Below are 19262 nucleotides of genomic sequence, written 5' to 3' on the forward strand. Positions count from 1 at the left end.
TGAAAAAGTAGAGTCATGCAGTGGTGTTGTGATGGAGCTTACAGCGAGTTCTCTGGACATATGCACCATCTGGTGGACAAAAAGAGAAACCTCCTCTGCCTCACAGAAAAAAAACCCAAATAAAAGTGGGAGTGCTGAATAGTTATGCGCTGTGTGGAGTTGGCCGGCTTTGATGTACTGCTGGCATTAAAGGGAATGACTTCAGGGCAGGGATTGCAGGTTAGTAATCATGTCTGTCTGCTCGTCTGCAGTGGTCGTACCCAGAGTTAATGACTAGGTTGGTGTTTACATGCCGAGAATAGGAAACTTACATGCTCATAAAAAAGCACGAGAAAAAGGAGCAGTTTGCGTAAGAGTATCTGTGTTTGAGAGTGAGAAAAAGAGGCAGAGAGAGACGGAGTTGGCCGGCAGCCCACGCAAATGACAAGTGAGTTCCACCCACTGAGTCAGATACAGAAGAGTGCCGTGACTACTAAGACTGGTTGTCAAGGAGATCCACTCTATTTGTCAATTAAAGGAACTCCATGTGAGGATTACTCTGACCTCGAGAATAAGCAACGCATCCGGAGTGGGAGCACTGGCATCCGAATGTGCAGAACAAGACAAAAACAAGAGTCATTCAAACAAAGCGGAAAATCAACACTCCCTCGCCTCGACATAACACAATCAATATGCTCCACGCAGCACTGCATCACAGGTTCCTGTGAAAGAGGCAAATGCACAAACAGACACACCTACTGTAACGAGCTAAATTCAAGCAGTGACTTCAGAGGGAGACAATAACACGCAGGCTTGAGTGATTTGATCAATGCTCAGTAAGTCAGGAGAAGCAGCCTGCTGTCCACTTTCCCTCCACGTTGGCCACTCCCTGATTCCTGCTGCCAACTGGCCTGTTTTAATAATGGATCACAGGTAATTAGACTGCTGTCTCATACATTATTCACCCTGAGAAGGACAGGCAGACCACTCGCCCTCATTCTTGCGATCTACCCACTTAAAGTTAAAGCAAAGACTGCCTAACTATTACCTAATGCACATTACAGCAGGCGACACTTTTAAGAAAGGCTTTATCATATCCCACATCTCAATCTGCGGATGCCACCTGCTTTTCTGTCAGGGTTTTGTGATGATGCACAACTGCTTACCTTGCTCTCGCTGCTGGTCTCTCTGCTCCATGGACACCAGTGCAGAGAAGTGAGCCTGATCGTAGGCCAGGACCAGAGGGGAGCAGTGACAGCGACTCGGAGGCACCTCTAGAGGCAGATAGAGCCCTCCAAACGGGATGGGAGCAAACGCTGGAACACCATATCAAGTGTTAATCCGTTGCTTATGTTACGGTGTTGTAGAAAATCAAGGAAAGATGCAGTCGGCCTACCTTCTCCTCCTGAGTCTCTGAGCATCGTGTCAGCCACCACTACAATCGGCCTGCGTAACACATGGGCCAGCACAAACACATGGAACTCCTCCAGACTCTCATAAACCGGATCCTCAGAGTTATCCACCCTGCGAGAAAACACAACCATTTAACACAGTGGGATCATGGGACATTATGATGTTTCCTGAACTGGCATTTACTGATGCGAAAACATCTGCCAAAACATTAAATACTGGTGCTTATCATGTGCCTGCGTAATCTAATCTGATCCATTTGGATCCATTTTGTCCTCTGGCTACCTTTAACAGACACGTACAAAGATCCATCTGTTCCTACATGTGTTTGAATGAAAGAAAGCGGCACAGAGAGAGAGAGAGAGAGAGAGAGAGAGGGAGAGAAAAGGCAGAGGCAGAGCTCTCAGGCATGCAACCACCAGGGAACCAGAGGATGTGCAACAATTAAGTTGTCAGCCACACAAACAGCCACGCTGCCAAATTCACTCTAATAAAGAGCCTCTTAATATGTGAATCCCACTCATCCTATTTAGGGGCTCATCTCACACTAGGACCATCAAACATCCCTAACCTGATTACTGCATTACAGTCAAACTCAATGAGAGGTTAAAACCACCAGAGTAAATGAGTAAATTATGCTCTTTAATGGGTTATTTTCAGTGATAGAGGGCTTCACACTGGACGTGTCAGCGCTGGGGGAAACACGGCGAGTAATTGTAAAACGACAATGCAGAGACGTACTGCTGCTGTCACCTGGAAACAGTCTCTGCATGATTTGTCGTGAGGCTTTTACATTCAGCGCTGAGCGAAGACAACCTGCCTTAATCACATTTTATGTAATTAAATGACATTTCAGTCAACAGCAGACACCTTAATGAGTTTCTCTGTTCGTCATAGCTGTTTTTTTTCTTCCGCCAGATCAGCTGCTATGCATGTGTATTTCAGTGAAAATGGAAACAAGAGACAAGCCACAATGTTTCTGTGCGTGGGAGGAGGAAACTAGAGTTAGTTTCCAATCTGCCTCTGTAGCCTGAGATAAACCCACAGTTGTTTATTCAACATGGGAGGGGAGGGGAGGGGAGGGCGGTAGAAGGGGGGAATCACATCACCTGCTGCAGCTAAAAGCAGCAACCCACAGCTCAGGGGGAGGCTGCTTCAGCACACATGATTAATACTGATGGCAGCCAGTAGATGGCACAGTCTCACACCGGAGCTGCGACAAATCAAGGAAGCAATTTGAAAGAGCAACAATCCGAGTGGGAACAATGAGTTTCCCTGACAAATCCATCTTAGTGAGAAGGTCACTTTTGTTTTAATTGTGGGCCTCCTGCAGCGTTCGAACGCGCAAGGCATTAAAACACAGCAGGAGAGTAGTAATGTGTGATGTGGGATGAGAGCTGCGCCGCTCGCTATCGCTGCTCTGTTGTGTTCTCAGTCTTATACAGTGATTATGGAAAACATTGCTGGATTCTAGTTAAAGGGATGTGTTGTGTCTTGGGAGTTCAGAGCGTGTAGCGTGTGGAACAGCTTACCCTCCACTAGTGTTGCCGTTTTTGCTGAGGTGAGTGCGAGGCTCACTGGAGGCCAACTTCAGCAGCTCATTCCACTCTCTCTCCCACTCTTCCTCGGTGTACACCAGCCCTGACTGCACAAACACACACACACACACACACACACACACACACACACACACACACACACACAAATGGAAACTCTGATGAGCACGTGCAGATGCTCACCCACACAATCCTTATTGTTATTCATTTTGCATCTACAAGGTTATCTCCTGAAGCTTTATGCATCTGCAACATGTGGGTACTGTGTGTCATATTTCTGCTCCTTAATGGATAGTTTGATAAAAGAAACAGACAGGGATTATGGGTAATTAGAGAAAGGTGGATGACATGCAACAAACCAGGACGCCGCATTTACACAGAATGCGTCTTAGATCACTGGGCCACCGGGACGCCCCAGGCATTTTTAAAACATGAGCATCTGGACTACTTCTTTGCCTGAGCTATCTTTGGTGACACATTTTTTCTAATAGATTGGCAAATACTTTAATCCATGAACATCAAGAGAAGGGAGAGGAAGTGCAGAGGATTTGACAGAATTAACACGGCTACTAATGCACACTTGGTATCATAGACAGACTTATTTTCCTCGCAGCAAAAATCCAAATGTGGTTACGAGTGGCTCATCCCTCCGCTTGCTTGTATGGATTTGTGTCATTAGAGGAAAGAGGATGCGATGCATTAACTCTCCCGACCTCCTTGTTCTGTTGAGTTTGCTGCCACCTCCACCTCCTCTTCAGAGCGTCTCTCTCCGCACCGCTCTTCATCATGGTGTACAGGGATTTCCTCAGCATCAGGTCTCTGTCATGGAAGCCCCACATCCCTGATCAACACAGACCCATGACACCGTTACTGCATGTTAACACTGAGGACGTAAAACAACCCCAAACTATTTAATCATTTTGAGATGACCTCAGCTCTTTAACATTCTGTCTAAAAATGTCTTTCATCACTCATCAACAGGCCTTAGTTGTCTGACTGTCAGTGTAGATCACATTAGCTCTGTTGCTCCAGCAGTCCTCACACTGGGGAGTCAACAATCTCCTTCGGCACAGACCTGAATGTGCTGTCAAACCCCTGAACCCTGCAGCTGACAGTTTCCTGCGATGTACAGGTCAGTTATCTCTCTCCCTTTGCTTCCTTTTCTCCCTCACTCCTCCTGTCTCACTCCCTCCTCTGGATTCAGCAGCTGTGACGCAGCATCATCACTGTTATCATTACTCGCACAGTTGTTTTTCACACGATCATCATCATCATATATTAGATATACTGTAGCTCACCTAAAGAGGCAGCATGCAGAAGGCAGTTCCCGTCCCCTGTGGTGGCCAGAGGAAGCAGCTTCTTACAGCTGGTGCACATGGTGGACCACCAGTTCAGACGACCTGCACACACATAGAATAAAAGAAGGTCACGAATTCTGCACAGAAGGCAGCAACCACAACATCAATCCATTTTAAATTCAGTGCTCTCTTCATTAACTTAAATTAAAACACACACAAAGAAATGATAATAAGATCCCAGCGTCAAATTTATTTGTATAGCCCAATATAATGTCTCATTGGGCTTCACAGGCCCACAACATTTACTCCTAACCCATCCAACATCTCTATAAAGAGGAGAATACTAGCTACAAATAGAAGTCGTAGCACATAATAAAAACAGAAAACTATGGCAGTTCAAGAGGTGTTTATTCCACAGGCATCTGGGAATCTAACAGAAACCATAGATGGGGGAAAAGAAAATCAAAATAAATTAAAACTGTTCTCTTATCAATAACAGAAACACAACAACAGTAGGTTTATAGCAAGTCTATTTTAGATATAACAAGAACATTAAATAACTCCAAATTATTATTATTATGGCCCATTATTACTCAGATTTCCCCCGGTGAAGTTTAACAGATACAAGCACTCCTTCATTCCTACTGCCATCTCTCTTTTGAATGCAGGGCAGTAAAGTGTCATACTTAGCGTCATACTTTTGGCTGGTTGCTATGATCAAGATGAGTGATCACTGATGGCTGTTGTTGTAGACCACTGTTGTTTCAGATCGCTGTCTTTGGTTCCCCCCTCATCCCCCTGATTTATGGGTATTTATATTCTTATGTGTTCTCCCGTGTCTTTTTTAAGTATGTTTTTACTTGCTGTGCAACTAATTGCCCTCTAGGGACAAAATAAAGTTGAAGTTGAAGTTCTAAGCCCATGAAAAAGTTCTGTAGCAAATTATTTTTAATTATTTATAACACTGTTAAGAGTAACTATATTCATTAAAAGTATTACAGTGTAATTAGAGTCATTTTGGGTTTAATTTTTATCCTAATTTTATTATTTTAGACATGGGATATCTGTGTAAATCTTGTTAAAGGGACAGTTCACCCTAAAATCAAAAATATTTTCCTCTTACCAGTAGTGCTATTTATCAATCTAGATTGTTTTGGTGTGAATTACAGAGTGTTTGAGATATTGACAGTAGAGATGTCCGCCTCCTCTCTAATATATGAGTTCTTTTTGGTACCTGTTGGCTGTGTTGCCACCTCATCCTAAGAAATCACCACACAGCAAAGCGCTGTTGTTGGAGAGCAGGTCAAACTTGAGCTGTACCTGTGAACCGTACCACTGCATAGAAGGAAGCGAAGCGTGCATTCATGGACAAGGCTCGTGCTTGTGAATGCTTGAGATGTAAATATTAATGGCGTCCTTCTCAGCTGAGCTCAGTTGCGGTGGCTGAGCTAGCAGTGGATGCACGCTTCCCTCTGGTGGGTGTAGTATGGTGGAGAGAAAGTTGTTCCTACATGAAACTGCTCACAACAAGGTCTGTGAATTATCTTGAGTAGCCAGGTCATGATTTCTCCGCTGTTGAGAATGTATTTTTGTGGCTCTTGAGCACCACAAGCCGAGTGCAATCTAGTTCCATTATATTTGAGAGAACTCACACCAAAACAAGAACTGTCCCTTTAAATCATGACTAATTTTATTCATCAGACTCGGTAAAAAACATCTGTGTTAGAAATGTGACTACTTCTCAGATACTAAAAGACGCATTCAATTGTGCATCTAAACTCTGTGCAAATCACTCCGATATTTCAATGTAACTCAGTGTCTTCTCGTCTCATGGTCCTGGTGCAGGTACCAGTGACGGCCCATTGGGAACAGTTAGTAAACAAGCTTAATTAGCCTCAATAGCTGAACTTTGAAGGCAGTGATTAGCACAGCCCATATGCTTGCACACACCTTCACATAACAAGCAGTCCTTAAAAAGAAAAAGAAAAAAAAAAAACTCAAGTGAACATCTTCCTCCTCACTCTGACTTTTACAGTATCTCCACTTTCTGCTCCATCACCGCCCTGCCAGTGTCCCTGAGGGAAAGACGACTGCTTCACAGGCCCTGGGCTCAGCACACTGCTTTACTGCAGGCAGCCTCGGCGCTCTGAGCCTGGGGTGATCTGACTGCATCATTTATTTAACAACAGTAAACACAGAAGAGTCTCTGAATGATTTACCCCTCAGTGTGGATGGGCTCAAAATGCAGATGTTTGTGCATTTCTCTGTTTTTTAAGCATTGGATATTAAAGTTAATTTTGTGGAAAGTACTATCATGTCCCAGAGTGTTTAATGGTGTCACATCCGAGAATGATTAACACCAGCCAACCATGAAGTGAGGCTACTACACAACTGGTTGTTGTACTTTATTTTACCTTTTTCCTAATTGCAGAGATACATATTTTATAGGGGAATTTGTGATGCATATAATTTGGATTAAATTCATGACAGTGCTAAGACTTTTACAACTGTAAATCTTTCACTTCTAACTTGAGATCAGACACCATCTTCTGGCTAAATCACTGTTAAAATACATTTATGAGACAGATTTATGTGTTTATAAAATACAAAAATATGAAGGTCAATATAGTTAATTCTCCCAATGTTCCTCTTGGTTGATTGTTCCCTGATTGTTGAACAGAATTAGGTGAGAAAGGCTTTACGATCCCCGCAGTCTGTGTGTGGGAAAATCCGCAGGAAGATTTGAAACTTCGCTAACTAGTTTCTCCCCGTTAGTTCAAAGTTTCAGCTGGGAGATGAATCCATTGGGATCCCGGAGGCTTTGAATTAGTTGTTGTCGTCTTGCTTTCCAGATGATGCTTCCCCTCTGATCTGCTCTGTCTCCCCCCTCTCAGTCTCACCCTCCACGTCTCTGTCTACATTACTGACTTTCACTGGCATTTCGCATTGCTGCTGCTCTGTGGGCCTCCTGCGTATCAATGTAATCTAAATAAAGAATACACTGAAATGCATCAGATTCTGTTACATATCTCGTATCAGTTGTAGGAGAAGCACTCTAACAGGATGTATTATATTATATCCTGTAGTACTCACCAGCCTGCTCCAGAGCCATCATGGTGGACTGCTCGATCAGGTCTCTCTCTATGAAGCTCCTGAAATCCTCGCTGTACACACTGAGGTCTGGTAGCTGGAATGTGTAGATGGGCATCTCAAGAGGGAACTGCTCGCTGGTACACTCGTTGGCCACCTGCAGCCGCGCCAGGGAGACGATGGCAGAGCTGGCATGGGAGATCCCGCGGGACAGACGCTTCTCTAGAGGGGGGAGAAGTGAGAATTGGATAGATGAGAGGGAAGCATGAGGCAACTGATGAGGTCATCAACAGGCAACGTGGTGCAAAGGCGGCCCTCGTACCTTGTGCATTGTCCTCCTGCTTCTGTGCACACGGCCTGTCGATCTTACTGACATGGGTGGGCGTGTCACGTGTCTCTGGCTGTTTGTAGTAGCGGCCCTCATTGAAGACCTGCGGCAGGTTGGCAGTGTGGACCTGCCTGAGCTCCTCGTAATCATTTAGAGCAGCACTGAGGTCCCAGTTTTTACCTGCGGGACACAAACAAAAGGTCTGGTTGACTGCACATCAGCCCTGATTATGTGTATCAAGAGTAAATGTGCGATACTGGAAGGGCTTTGTATTGACTTTTTCTGATTTTCACTGAGAAATATCCAGAATTTCTGAACAATTAGAGTGTTTCACCAAATACTATGTTCCCACGCATCAAAATTTTTGTTTTTCTGGTTCAACAGGACACTGTTCATTGCAGTTTATAGTAAACAGGATTATCTCATGATGAGTAAATCATAATATGTTACCAGTATCAGAAAGGGAAGAAGAAACTGGGGATAAAATGCAAAGATATTGTCAATATTGTACATTAATGATATTTGGAAAGTGTCCAAAATGATAAAGTTTGGTTTGTTTGCAGATTATACAAATTTCTTTTGTTCTAGCAAAGAGGTTTTTATACTTTATTTTTTTCAAACCCATTTCCATATATACAGCTTATTTGCTTTTTAGTTTACAATTCATTACAAACAAAATTTAAAAGGGGAAAATAAAGAAAAATATGAAAGACCAAACAACCAATACATTCACAGTATAATAATCGTATAATAATGATAGAGAAAAAAGGGAAAGAAAATAACTATTAACCATCTCACACACTGTACACATTTTTATACATTAAGTACAATGACAGTATAGTTTAAGTCTCCCATCTTCTATAAGCCACCTTTTCTCAACCACATCTTCCCTATTCCGTATTTTGTGAATCTCTTTCTCCATGAATTTTACTTCTTGAGTCATACTTTTCCATTTTATTAAATTTAAGGGTTAGTTTTTATTCCACCCTTTGGTTATTTGTTTCAGTGCTGTGATTCTCAAGATTCTGAATTGGTGTTTTCTCTAGTTGACTAAGAGTAGCTGGAGGTTTTCCCAAAATGATGTGATGTGCTCTGCTTTTCATTTTATTTCATTCATTCAGTCATAAATTTTCAGTAAACCCTTATCCTCTTGAGGGTCACGGAGGGGGTGGAGCCAGTCCCAGCTGACATTGGGTGAGAGGCAGGGTACACCCTGGACAGGTCACCAGACTATCACAGGGCTGACACATAGAGACAGACAACCATTCACGCTCACATTCACAACTACGGCCAATTTAGAGTCACCAAGTAACCTGCATGTCTTTGGACTGTGGGAGGAAGCCGGAGTACCTGGACAAAACCCACACTGACATGGGGAGAACATGCAAACTCCGCACAGAGGGGCTGCCCCACCTCAGGAAAGAATTTATAAAAGAAAATGTTTTTGGTAATAGAACACACCGAAACCACATATAGACAAAAACGTTCATTGCAAGATCGCACAAAACGAAAGCCACCGTCAATCTAAATTCGTTACATATATTGTATCGTGCTTTTATGGTTTGATACATGACCTACTGTGTGAAGGATTGGGGAAATACTTACAAAGCAATTGCAAATCTGATTTTTAAGCTATAAGAGAGCTATACGAATTGACAAAGAGCTGATTATCATGAACCACCCTACAAATTATTCATAAACTCGCATGCTCTCAAATTTAGAGATTTGTTGGACTTTAAAGCTGCACAATTAATGTTCAAAATAAAATTAACACACTTCCAGATTGTATCTAGACGTTGTTCCAAATTAGAGAGTCAATATGAACTAAGAGCAACTTGTATGCTTACAAAGCAAAGTTAAAAAAAAGATGTGTAACAGTCAAAGGTGATAGAATAAGAAAGGAAGAAAGGATAAGAAAAAGAACTGAAAACATGCAACACACTTACTAGATTTAATACATTTAAAATAATATGACTGACAAATATAAAAGCAAGTTATAAACATCAGTGTGTGTGTGTGTGTGTGTGTGTGTGTGTGTGTGTGTGTGTGTGTGGGTGAATTTTTATTTTGGACTTAGGTATATATCATATACATATATTTTGTTTTGCTTGTTTCTTTCAATTTCGTTGCATAAATCTAAAGAAAACAGTACAAAACATTTAATGTAAAAATAATAATAAGATAAGCTAATAAGCTAAACAATAAGCTAAGGCTCATTTTAATTTTGGACCTTGGTGTGTTTATGATATAGATATATTTTGTTTTGCATGTTCCTTTCATTTTTTCTTTTTCTTTTCTTTCATTTTTTCCTTCATTTTTCTGTCATTTTCATTGTATAAATCCAAGGAAAACAGTACAAAACTATTTATGTAAAAAGGGTAGGTGCAATAAGCTAAGGCTTCAGCCTACACCTTTTCGGTCAGTAAAACTTGCTTTGTTTTGTCACTGCATCAAAAGTAATGACTTACTATTGTTATTTATTATTGTTACCATCTTCATTTTTTCTTTTGTGTATTTGAGTTTTATCAGTTGGAAAATGACCGTAATAAACTAAACTACACTAAAACATTTGCCTCTGCAGATTTCTGGATTACTCTTTTCTTAATATTTGAAATAAATACTGATAAATTCCCAGCTCTATATGAATTTTAAATAATGAGCCCCAACAATAATGGTACATATGTATGTAGCTCATATGGAGCGAAGCCACAGGCAATAAAACATGCTGCATCATAATAACTGAGATTGAGATTGGGTGGTGCCACAGCAGTGAAGATAGTGAGGGGAGACAGATCCTTTAACAGAGTGACAGCAATATCCTGATGTGCAGGAGGGTCACACACACTGGTAACACACCATCAACACATACACATGCACACACAGACACAGTTGTCTCCTCTGGGTGCTGTCTCTCCAACAGAGATCCCTCCCAGGTCTAAGAGACACAAGTCAAGCCTCAGTCTTATTATAACTCAGCGTGTCTCCTCATGATGCCACAGGAACTATCTCCAAAACAGTCCTTATAAAACTCACATCAGCTGCAAACAGGCAGAGGGTGCCTGCGTGTAATCTGAGCATGTTTACCAGACAGGGTCCATTAATGGACTCCCTGTGTAAGAGACCTGGAGGAAGTTGTCCTCTCCCAGACTACCAGACATGATCATTCTCGGCAGTCTGAACATGAAACCTGGCACCGCCGGTCACTGTCTCTCACACTGATCAATGCAAAACTGATTCTACTTTACTGAGCTGCACGCATCCAGGAATACAACTTAAGGTTCAGCAACACAGCCACTCTGCACCTAATGCGCGGTCTTTAAATGCTTCTGCATTAGCCTACTATTACTGTGGCATGGGAGGCGTTGTTCGAGCTCCTTCATTTGTAATGGCTGTCGTCAGCAAAAGGAACACTGATAAATTCATCTGCAGTATGAACATGCATTATCCCCATCTATTAGAAACACAGCAGCTTCACTGGACCCCTTTTATTCTTCATTAAAGGACTTTAAATTAAATCAGTTGCATAGGAAGGTTTTTACATACAGTACAGAGACAGCAGAAGCAGCTCTTCATGAGCAAGCTTTACTAACTGATTGATTCTTTAATTAAAGGTCCAGTATGTAGGATTTAGGGGGATATATTGGCAGAAATGGAATATGATGTAATAAGTATGTTTTCATTAGTGTTAATTCACCTGAAAATAAGAATCGTTGTTTTTTTTTTTGGGAACAGGTTCTCGCCCGCAGAGATCGCCATGTTGCACTGCCATGTGTCTACAGTAGCCCAGAACAGACGGACTGGCTCTGCATAGGGCCGTTTGCATATTTGCATGTTTGCATCGACCACCATACTTCTCAGCCCATTGCAATAATAAGTGTTGGAAAAACACTGATTTTTTTAACATGAAACTGCTATAATCTGTGTTTTTACCAGTTTAAATCATCAGGTACATTTGTTTTGGAGAGAAACAAACCTCTGCAGATAATACGGCTCCCACAGGGTACCCACACATTTTAATGGACAAAGATTCCAAGCTTTTCCATGCCTTTTCAAGGACCCATGATAAAGTTTTTTGTTTTTTTTGGCCCTACTTGTCTGGCAATTTTCAGACAAATCAGATCAAACGCTATTTAAACATAATTTCAGCTAGCTGGCATACAGGAAGGGGGAGAAACCAAGGGAGAAAGTGCCGAAACATATGTGATGGTAAACAAAACGTTGTCACACATCAACAACATATTAAAGCTATGATTAGTCAGCAGCTACAGGAAATTCATTTGCTGTAACATTAAGTGGAATGTTATCCATGGAAGATTATTGTGACAATGTCCCTATACAAAACAAAATTACATGACCTTTCCAGAATTTTTTAATTATTTTGACTAATTCCATGACTTTTTCATGACCATGGGAACCGTGCTCCTCATTTAAAACCTCCTTAATGTCTGGTTCTAAAGTTAACAGAGAAAAAAGGTGAGCACCCATTAGCAGGTGCTGTGCTAGTGGCCCATCTACAACGAGACAAACACCATTGGATTTGTAACTTTTTAATCACCGGGTCTGTTTGTTTTGGAAGAAGGGACCTCTGTGGATAATTTGGCTCTTGGTAAAAACCTCCTGAAGGTCTGGATCAGAAGAAAAGGTGGGCACACATTAGCAGGTGCTTGTTGCAGACAGGTCAAACAGCATTTTGGAGAGGAGGAGACCTCTGTGGATAATTTAGATCCCTGTGAAAACCTCCTGAACAATCAACATTTAAGGAATTCTTACTGGGAGTTCATGCTTGGCACATGGGGGAAATAAGTTAATCATTATCACCAAAATTAGGTTGCTAACCTGTTCCATAAAAACTAAACACACTCACTCCAGAACTCAAAAAATGTCCTGGTTCTCAATAAATTTGACCCATTCTTCAGTACATAAATCAGCCTCTAGGGGGAAGCACCACATGTGGCTCTGTCACATCTCTCTGTCTGCCTCTCCGTCTTTCTGCTCGCTCCTCACACCATCCTGACTCAGACCAGAGGGACACAGAGCAGCTGATTGATGCAGGTCTGAAGAGCTAAGCTAACACCAGAGAGAAGCAGCAGGCGTGATACTGAAATAGGACATCCAGGCCCCACGTCTGTCTTGTCTTGAGTGCAGTGTCTTGTTTGGTGTCTGTTAGTGTCACAAGTATGCCCCTGTGGCTTTGTGCCAAAGCAGAATCAGAAAAAAAATGACTGAGAGGGAGGGAGAGACAGACACCCAACACTTTAATTCTTTTATCAGACTAGACACCCGTTGCATAATACACAGGCAGAGACAAAAAAAACAAAACATTTCCAGGACACACTCTGCAAGGATTTCATCCCCTAATGGAGGTCTGATTTGTGTGCAGCATGCTGTTATTCCTGTAGACTAAACTGTATCTGTATTCAGGGTTCAGCAGTTCTTTGCTGCAGTTTCCTGGAATGCAATGTGAAACAGCCTGACAGTGAAATTGCTTCATACTTGGAAACAAAAACACAAACATCACTTTTACTGTCTCTAGACATCGGAGCCAATTCAACTGACCATCAAGCAGCTTTTCTGTTGCCGTGTGCACTTTTGCTCTCCTGTGTTTTCCCCAAAGTGGCACTGTATGTAAGCTATACAAGTGCCAGTAGCACTCTGCTCCTCAATGAGTTCCAATGAATGGGCACAAAGCTCTCCCTGGGGAGTGCACTCGTAAAACCGTCACACTGGCCTCTAAATCAGCAAGCTGGCTCACTGTTGCGGGGCCCCTGTCCTCTCCTCCCCTCCTTTGTTTCCTTTCTTTTCTTCTCCCCTCATTTCCTCTCCTCATCTGTCCTTCCCTCTCCCCTGTGCGACCACAGCACCACAGGGCGGAGCTGATCAAAACAAAAATTCCCACGTATTACGTATACATGTAACAGGTTGGTTGATAACAGGGATGCACCGATTCATCAGCCGAACATCGGTATCAGTCAGTATTTTCCTTGTTGACTGCCATTGGCCTATCGGCACATCAATTTTGCGCAGGCAAGAAAGTAGGGCTCGGGGGTGACAGCGTTCCGTCGTCCCAGGGACAATAGAAAAAATGTTTTCCCAGGGATCTTCCCCGGGATGCCATCAGGATGAAAGAACGCAGTAAACTCACCTTTGACACGTCAGGGATTGCACCCCGCCAGTTCCCTGATAATGCCATATTTTGAACAACAAATTCACGTTGAAATCAGCAGCTAGGTAACGTTAACTGTTAGCAGTCATTGGCTGCAGCTAACCTTTTATTGAGGTTGCATTACCTCCTTTTATACAACCTGTTCAAGGCAGCAATATAATATGTTCTTTGGGGGAATGGGAGACAGAGCTGTCTCACCTTTAAGCAGGCAGCATTGGAAGTAACAGCGCCAAATTAACTTCTGTGTAAAAGGGTAAGGGACTGTAGACGGGACAGGTGTGATGTTTTGACGACGTGTTATGTGTGTGACCCACTGCCAGGAGATTTAAAAAGCAGCTAGCAGCAATTAGCAGCTAATTCCAAGAAGAAGAACAGCAGATGAAAATGTCTACAAACTGGGAAAACAATGAGGTTCGGGAGCTTCTTACCCTCCGAGCAGAAGACTAGATCAGCTGCCATAGAACAGAGAAGGTAAGTTTATTCTATTTAATTTTACTAATTTAACCTTTATTTAACCAAGAAGTCAGCCAATTAAAACGTATTTCAAATGCAACAAACAGAACATGTAATAAAACAAAAAAACACAATAAAACGACAACTATTCAAACATAGTGGCCTCTCAAGAAAAACAAGCACATGTCTCTGTCACCACATTCTTAAATTCCTCAATGGATATAGTGTTTCTAATTTTAGATCTTTTTGAATATTGTTCCATGTCCATGGTGCAGAGTAGGAGAATGCAGTTTTCCTCAGATCTGTTAAAACCTGGGGTACGTTAAAAAGCAACCACCTAGAGAAGTTTGCCCAGTATTGCTTTATAAATAAATATATACCAGTGCTGGTGTGTGCAAATGGTTAGTGATGTCCATCCCACCAAATCATAAAGAATGCAGTGATGAGTAAGTAACTTTGCATTTGTAATAAAACATAGAGATGCGTGGTATACCGAATCAAGGCTATGTAAAATGGAGGAGGTTGCATGCATATACAATATGTCACTGTAATCAATCACAGAGAAGAAGCTTCCACAGGTTATTTCTATGTGATTAATTGTAATTGGTAAGTGATTGTTATTACCATCTTATGTCGTTGTTATTGTTCAGAAAGTGCTGCAGATGCTATGTTTCATGTCACACTAGAGATCGACACTGTTGTGTTACATTGTTGTGCCCATCACGATTCTTTTGCTTTCGCGATACCAGCATGCTGTCTAAAATCACACACTGGAGTAGCATGATGCCGTTGTTGTTTGCTTCTATGTAAAAATACAAAGGTCTGCACACTGTAGCTCCTTTAAGTGCAATTTATTGGCACATGCACAATTGACCGTTCAAGCTAATTGCTCTTCTTCAAACTTAGCTAAATGTGCAAAGACGACATCTTTAAATATATATGTTAGGGTCACGTGGTAGTCACATGATGATGCAGATGAGGTTCCAAACATCAGGCCTGATTTTTTATATGTGCTCTGAGGATGTGCCAATAAATTGCACTTAAGGGAGCTACATGCAGAGTCCAGCACCTGCCTTTAACAGATCTGGATGTGCGCGTCTGCTATGTCTTTTAAAACATCAAGGTGGTGTAAAGTAGGGACTTTGTAGCAGCCCTGTAACTCAGCCTCTGTGTCTCTTGAGTTACATTATGATGTGTTCAAGCACTAGTCAGTAAATTGACAAGTGGGCGGAGATAAATTATATAGTTATCATGATGTGTTCAAATGTAATCTTGTAAAATTTAGTTTTTGGCAATAAACAAATAAATACAGCTGTTTGAAGGAAAAAAATGTCTATGAATGTGTATAAAATAGATATTAGAGAGAGAATTATGATATATTATATATAATAAAAAAAGGCTATTAAAGCAGTCGTTTTAAATTAATGTTTTTAATGTGAAAGGTTACATTAAAGGTTATTTTATAAATATGATTTCTGAGTGTGTGCTCATTCACAAGTAGTGTCATGAAGGACTGAATTACTTTAAAACAGTTCAGTTATTTTTCTAAAATAAAGATTTCTTTGTTTCCCTGGCACAACAGGGAGAATAAATAACAACAAAAACAAATAAATAAACAACAACAACAACAAAAAAAAACACCAGTATCAACTATCAGACAAATTGTCATTTTAAAAATCTTGGGGGTGCAAGACAATGATGGTCTCTTACCTTCCAGCAGGTCTCTTGCCAGACCTGGTTCTGCCCCCGTGGACCGAACAAAGTCTGACAGGACCGCGTCCATGTCCAGAGTCATGTGATCATGTGTGTGCGCTGCCCAAGGTGCAGCGGTGGCCTTGGTGGACGCCAGCCTTCACGTTCTCATCTGAAAGAACACACCATGTTACAGTAAATCCATTTCAGTCACACTTTTAAAAACCCCTCACTCACTAACCCCCCGTGAGAACAGAGAGCTGGACGGCCCCTCTCTCTTATTCTAATTCCAGCCAGCAGTGTTGGCCTGCTCGTACTGATGTGTAATGCTTCATGGGGCTGATAGTTAATAGTTCTGTGAATAGCACTCCACTCCCTGTGCTCCTCCCAGCTCTTGCTAACAGTCATAACATAATATCCAGCAGCACAGATGTAATATCAACAACACAGCCAGAGGTCATATCCAGGACACACCTGCCTATCTCCAAAGCCTTTGGCCCACCGCCCATGATCATAACAACACTAACCCTCTTCCTGCCACTGAGTGTCAACCAGGGGTTTCTGGGTATGATCCAGCATCTTAAACCACATCCGTACTCTGAGCTGGACAGCGAGGAAGGGTGCCTGGCAACTGTTTGTGGAGCCACTCAGTGCGATGTTATTTAGTATGATCAAATGATCAACAAGCGCTGCCTTGTTAGGTCATAAATAACACTTCTAAGATGCACAAGTCGTTCCCTCCCTCAGCCCATGGAATGAATGAGTCCATGCATAGCTTTCATTCCACTTGAGGCTGTGTGGGTGACGGAGGAACGGAGTTCAGAGCATTGTCAGTGAAGAAACAAACACCCACAGGTTTGCAGCTCTGACACCGGGCCTCTGTGTGCACACCGGAGGTTTGAACGCTGCTCAGGGCTCTGGCTTTGCCCTAAAGAGGAGTCATAGCCTGATAGAGACTTTCAGATACTCTGCCCACGCCTCTGAGCAGTAAGCAGAGGCTCCAACTCTCAGTGTGCCACGACATGAGTGTCCATCAGGTTTTGGCTCGGTGTTGTGAACCGACAGACACTCCGATCTGGAAATAGAGCTGATGCAAAACAAATGCTGTTGTGTCCTGTTTCGGAGGCTGGGGAATATTAGCGGGTAGGACATCATGGCATATCTTTAAGTGACCATGACAGAACAATCTCAGTCAGTGTTATCATCACATGAAAATTAAAAGCTCACGACTAAAGAAAAACAGACAGCTGAGCATTGCTCAGTTGTCGGCATCAGAGAGAAAAATATCTTTGTTCAAGACCCAGCAACTTTAGTCTTTATCATGTGCAATATTAATGAGTCAAAGCTGCACTTAAGCTGTAGTTTAGCTGACCTACTTACTATCAGCCATTTGCATTGTGTTGCATGTGCATTATTGTACTGTGAGAATCAAAGCACATCTAAACTACAGGAAATACAGGGTGGTCAGCTGGAGCGGTTGCAGCCAGGAGTTTGTCAGAGATCATGAGATTATGGTTGATGCATATTGTGTTATCAGATCAAAGGTGACCTGAAACGACTTGCTGGGGAAGACTCTCTTCTTTATCTATCTTAGACATCAGCTAAATGTTTCTTTATGACATAAAAAGAAAGGCGAGTTTACTTATTTATCTTACAGGGAATCAGAAAGACTTGAAAGTCAGTCTGTGAAGTATTTGCGTCCTCTGAGGACCAAAGAGACAACATATGTGCACATAATTACACTCTAACTCAGTACAGAATGAGAGGCTGCCCGTCAAGTGAGAGTCACAGTGCTGCTTTGCAGGTCAGAAAACCTTGAGTGAAGTGGAGTGGAGCGAGACACAGAAATAGCTGAATATTAAAAGTCATGACCTCATCTTTTCCCTTAAGAACAGCCCTTTTCAGATGGTTTTACACGTGGGAGGTAGTTATGATTCAGAAACACCGTAATGCATATTTTTCTTTGTGACGTAAAGCCTGGGACTGTCCAGCTTCCCTTCAGTCATAATGACGATTTGCATATTTGTCACACGCATGATATCTCAGGCTTCTGCTAAATATAGAGGCATTACAGCAGCACAGAGAACAAGAGAAAATATCTACTTTAAAGGAAAAGGCTGAGGGTTTTCTATGTTTATCTAATTTTTCTCAAATCCAATGAAAAGACCAGAACCAACAATGTTATAGTTTATCTATTAAAACTTTCTGACTCCACTACGACACCAGCTGCTCTCAGTTCCAAGCTTGTTTGTCCCAACTAAATGTAAAGCTTAAAAATCACTCAATATTCTACAGTAATAGTTTTATAGTTACAGTACAGTTTAAAGTTGTATAGTTTTATAGGATTATATAGTGCATTTCTAAGGGACTATTTTCAGTCGTGGATTAACACATATTTAGTGTAATAGCGAATATGGCACCAGGAGCTGTGGTGGAAAGTATGCGCATTTACTCAAGTACTGTGCTTAAGTGGGGCGGCACAGTGGTGCAGTTTTTAGTATTGTCCTGGTTTGAACCCCAAAGTGGGGGAGCCCTTCTGTGCAGAGTTTGCATGGTCTCCCCATGTCAGCGTGGGCTTCCTCCCACAGTCCAAATACATGCAGGTTAGGTAAATTGACTCTAAATTGTCAGTAGGTGTGAATGTGGCTGTGAATGGTTGTCTGTCTCTATGTGTCAGCCCTGTGATAGTCTGGCGACCTGTCCAGGGTGTACCCCACCCCTCGCCCAGTGTCAGCTGGGATAGGCTCCAGCCCCTCTGTGATCCCCAACAGGGTGATTACGGAAAATGAATGAATGAATGAACTGTACTTCTGTACAGTTGTGAGGTACTTGTGGGAAATTTGTACTCCACTATAATTATTTGACAGCTATAGCTACTAGTTACTTGGGTTGGGTTTCCGTATTAGATACCTTTAAGGTATTTAACAAACTAACGAAGTACCAAGTAGTATAAACATTTTCCAGTCAAACAATAACCTGCATTTGACTGATTTTGTACCTATATCTAGTTGTGCTTGCAGCCAATTACCGCAAGTGTTCTTTGATTTAACGTGACATGCAATTGGACCATTCCCACAGCAGTTACAACCCATACAGTCTGTGGTGTGGTGAAGTCAATGGCAGTATATTTTGACAGAGGCTGCAACAAAATGTTTGAAAGTACGGCTATACCATACGCAACTCCATTCACATGATGGGAATTGAATGAAGTAGGGGAAAAAAAGGCGTCAAACGAGGTGCTCTTTTGGTATCACTATTGCTTTAAAGGTACTGGTCATTTTTAAATGATACCC

The 19262-nt window shown here is 42.0% G+C and overlaps 1 protein-coding gene across 2 annotated transcripts in view; it reads right to left on the bottom strand.

The window, feature by feature from the left end:
* otud7a (OTU deubiquitinase 7A) overlaps positions 1–19262 on the bottom strand; it is a 54342-nt gene that overhangs the window by 11863 nt on the left and 23217 nt on the right. For both annotated transcript variants that reach the window (XM_033635359.2, XM_078167874.1), the window contains exons 3-10: positions 15988–16141; positions 7656–7841; positions 7337–7555; positions 4244–4345; positions 3659–3786; positions 2922–3034; positions 1376–1503; positions 1146–1295 (exon numbers count right to left, since the gene is read on the bottom strand). In XM_033635359.2, coding sequence (XP_033491250.1) covers positions 1146–1295; positions 1376–1503; positions 2922–3034; positions 3659–3786; positions 4244–4345; positions 7337–7555; positions 7656–7841; positions 15988–16072 — 1111 coding nt within the window. In that variant the 5' untranslated portion in view covers positions 16073–16141. The remainder of the gene's footprint in view (positions 1–1145; positions 1296–1375; positions 1504–2921; positions 3035–3658; positions 3787–4243; positions 4346–7336; positions 7556–7655; positions 7842–15987; positions 16142–19262) is intronic.

Source organism: Epinephelus lanceolatus, chromosome 5 (assembly GCF_041903045.1).
Source record: "Epinephelus lanceolatus isolate andai-2023 chromosome 5, ASM4190304v1, whole genome shotgun sequence".
Taxonomy (NCBI): domain Eukaryota; kingdom Metazoa; phylum Chordata; class Actinopteri; order Perciformes; family Serranidae; genus Epinephelus; species Epinephelus lanceolatus.